Source organism: Malurus melanocephalus, unplaced genomic scaffold, assembly GCF_030028575.1.
Source record: "Malurus melanocephalus ecotype Western Australia unplaced genomic scaffold, MMel_1.1 scaffold_818, whole genome shotgun sequence".
Classification (NCBI taxonomy): domain Eukaryota; kingdom Metazoa; phylum Chordata; class Aves; order Passeriformes; family Maluridae; genus Malurus; species Malurus melanocephalus.
The window spans coordinates 161,368-163,559 of record NW_026624050.1 but is presented as its reverse complement, the minus strand read 5'-3'; the positions used below and the strand labels follow the sequence as shown (position 1 = coordinate 163,559).

The 2,192-nt window shown below is 61.4% G+C and overlaps 1 protein-coding gene across 1 annotated transcript in view; it reads left to right on the top strand.

Annotated features, from left to right (window-relative positions):
• ITPR3 (inositol 1,4,5-trisphosphate receptor type 3) overlaps nt 1-2,192 on the top strand; it is a 55,182-nt gene that overhangs the window by 8,138 nt on the left and 44,852 nt on the right. The window contains exon 3 of the mRNA XM_057385369.1: nt 1,205-1,326. Coding sequence (XP_057241352.1) covers nt 1,205-1,326 — 122 coding nt within the window. The remainder of the gene's footprint in view (nt 1-1,204; nt 1,327-2,192) is intronic.

Sequence of the window (2,192 nt, the reverse complement as noted above, 5' to 3'; positions counted from 1 at the left end):
GCGCTGGATTTTTTTTTTTTTTTTTTAACCTCCCCCTCATTTCTCCTTCCCACCAGCGCCTTTAGCAGCAATTCCCATTAATTAGCAACTTAATGGGGTCGGGGGCGGGGGGCGAGGGCAGCCGGGCATGGCAACCCCAACCACCCCCAAGCACCCCCGGCCCCGCGGGTTCCCTGGGCTCCCTGGCACGGGATGTGCCATTGGCAAACGGGGCTGTAAAAACGAAATGTGAAACCTGGCACGGCCCCAGCGGCCCCGGCCGGTGAGAGCCGCGCTCGGCGCTGCCCCAGCGGCACTCCCAGGTAAATAAATACGCGCTCGCCAGCGCCTCGGGCCCGCGGCCAGCCGGGGAAGGGAGGTTGTTTTTATTTTTTTTTTAATTTTATTTTTTGCGTCTGAAGCTTCTGGGCTGCTATTTCAGGCATAATTAGGGCGATTGAGGCTGCAGAGCCCTTCCTGCCCTCATCCTGAGCGGCTTCCAGGGTGGGAAGGGGGCTGGGARACGCGAGAGCCCCGTTGTCTCCAGACATCTGCTCTCCTGCTCCTGTTCCCGAAGCCTGGCCGAGGATGTCTGCGCTTCCCGCCCACCATCCGGGGGGAAAAGAGGMGAATGGGGGCAATCTGCGGGGCGGGGAGGGGTTGGAGGAGCTGGGATGCGCTTTGTGCATCATTTAGGACCCGAAATAAAGCTGCTGACACGGAGAATTTGGGAGCGAGCGCTCGGAGCATGCGGTGCTGGTGGTGCAGGTCACGGAGGGATGGATGTGTGTGTCCTGATGGCACGGCCACCACGGGGTCCTGACACAGGTTCTGCGGGTTCAGGGTGTCCCGTGGGTGACAAGGGATGTGGGGATGGCTGCTCGTGTCCCAGCCTCGCTCCGTCCTGGATCCTTCATGCTGGAATTCTCTCCTTTGGTGCAGCTGGGCTCCGTCAGAGCTTTTCTCCCCCCTGAAGCTCTCCTTCCCAAACAGCACAACCATTTCCGATGGGAACACTTCTAATCGCGAGTCCAAGAAGTGCAGTAATTCCTGGACTCATTATTTATCCTGATTTAAAGCCAATGCAGCGGCCAGTGACGTGACCTCCACCACGTCCCCTCAYGGACGGGGGGACCAGGAGTGACCCTGGCCCTGGGTGACATCAGCCCTGCTGGGGACACCCCGGTGGCTGCTGCAGCCTCACCGGGCTGTGCTCTGTTCCCAGATTGCCTCTTCAAAGTGTGTCCCATGAACCGCTACTCGGCCCAGAAGCAGTACTGGAARGCCAAGCAAACCAAGCAGGACAAGGACAAGATCGCGGACGTGGTGCTGCTGCAGAAGCTGCAGGTGAGCAGGAGTGAGGGACCCGGGGCTGGCAATGGCATCCCGACCTCTGCTAGTGCTGATTTRGGGTGAGGAGGGATTTCCAGACAGGGATTTCCAGGTTGGATTCCAACCCATTGTCCCCTGCTATTGCTGTGTCACCCGCCTGATGCTCCTTGTGCAGAGGGGCARAGGGGCTCTGTGAGCACAGCCCTGCACCCTGGGGCACCCCTGAGCACCCCGGGACACCCCAGAGCACCCCAGAACATCCCAGAGCACTCCAGGGCACCTCTCAGCACTCCTGAGTACTCCAGGGCACCCCTGAGCATCCCTGAGCACCCCGGGACATCCCAGAGCACTCCAGGGCACCCCTGAGCACCCCAGAACATCCCAGAGCACTCCAGGGCACCCCTGAGCACCCCAGAGCACCCCAGAACATCCCAGAGCACTCCAGGGCACCTCTCAGCACTCCTGAGCACCCCAGGGTACTCCAGAGCACTCCAGGGCACCCCTGGGCACCTCTGAGCACCCCAGGATACCCAGGACACCCCAGGACACCCCTGAGCACCTCAGAACACTCCTGAGCACCCTAGGACACCCCTGAGCTCCCTGGGACACCCCTGAGCACCCCTGAGCACCCCAAGACACCCCTGAGCACCCCAGAACACTTCTGAGCACCCCAAAACATCCCAGAACACCCCTGAGCACCCCAGAACACCCCAAAGCAGACCGGGACACCCCAGGCAGGAGGCAGCCCCGCAGCCAGGACGTGCTCCAAAGGGCTGGGGAAGGGAAAGGCTCCCGTTGGCTCTGCCGAGGTTTGGCCGGGGCCCACGTCAAACATTGCACAACGGCCTCAGGCAGCTGGCGAGGCCCCGCCGATGATTCAC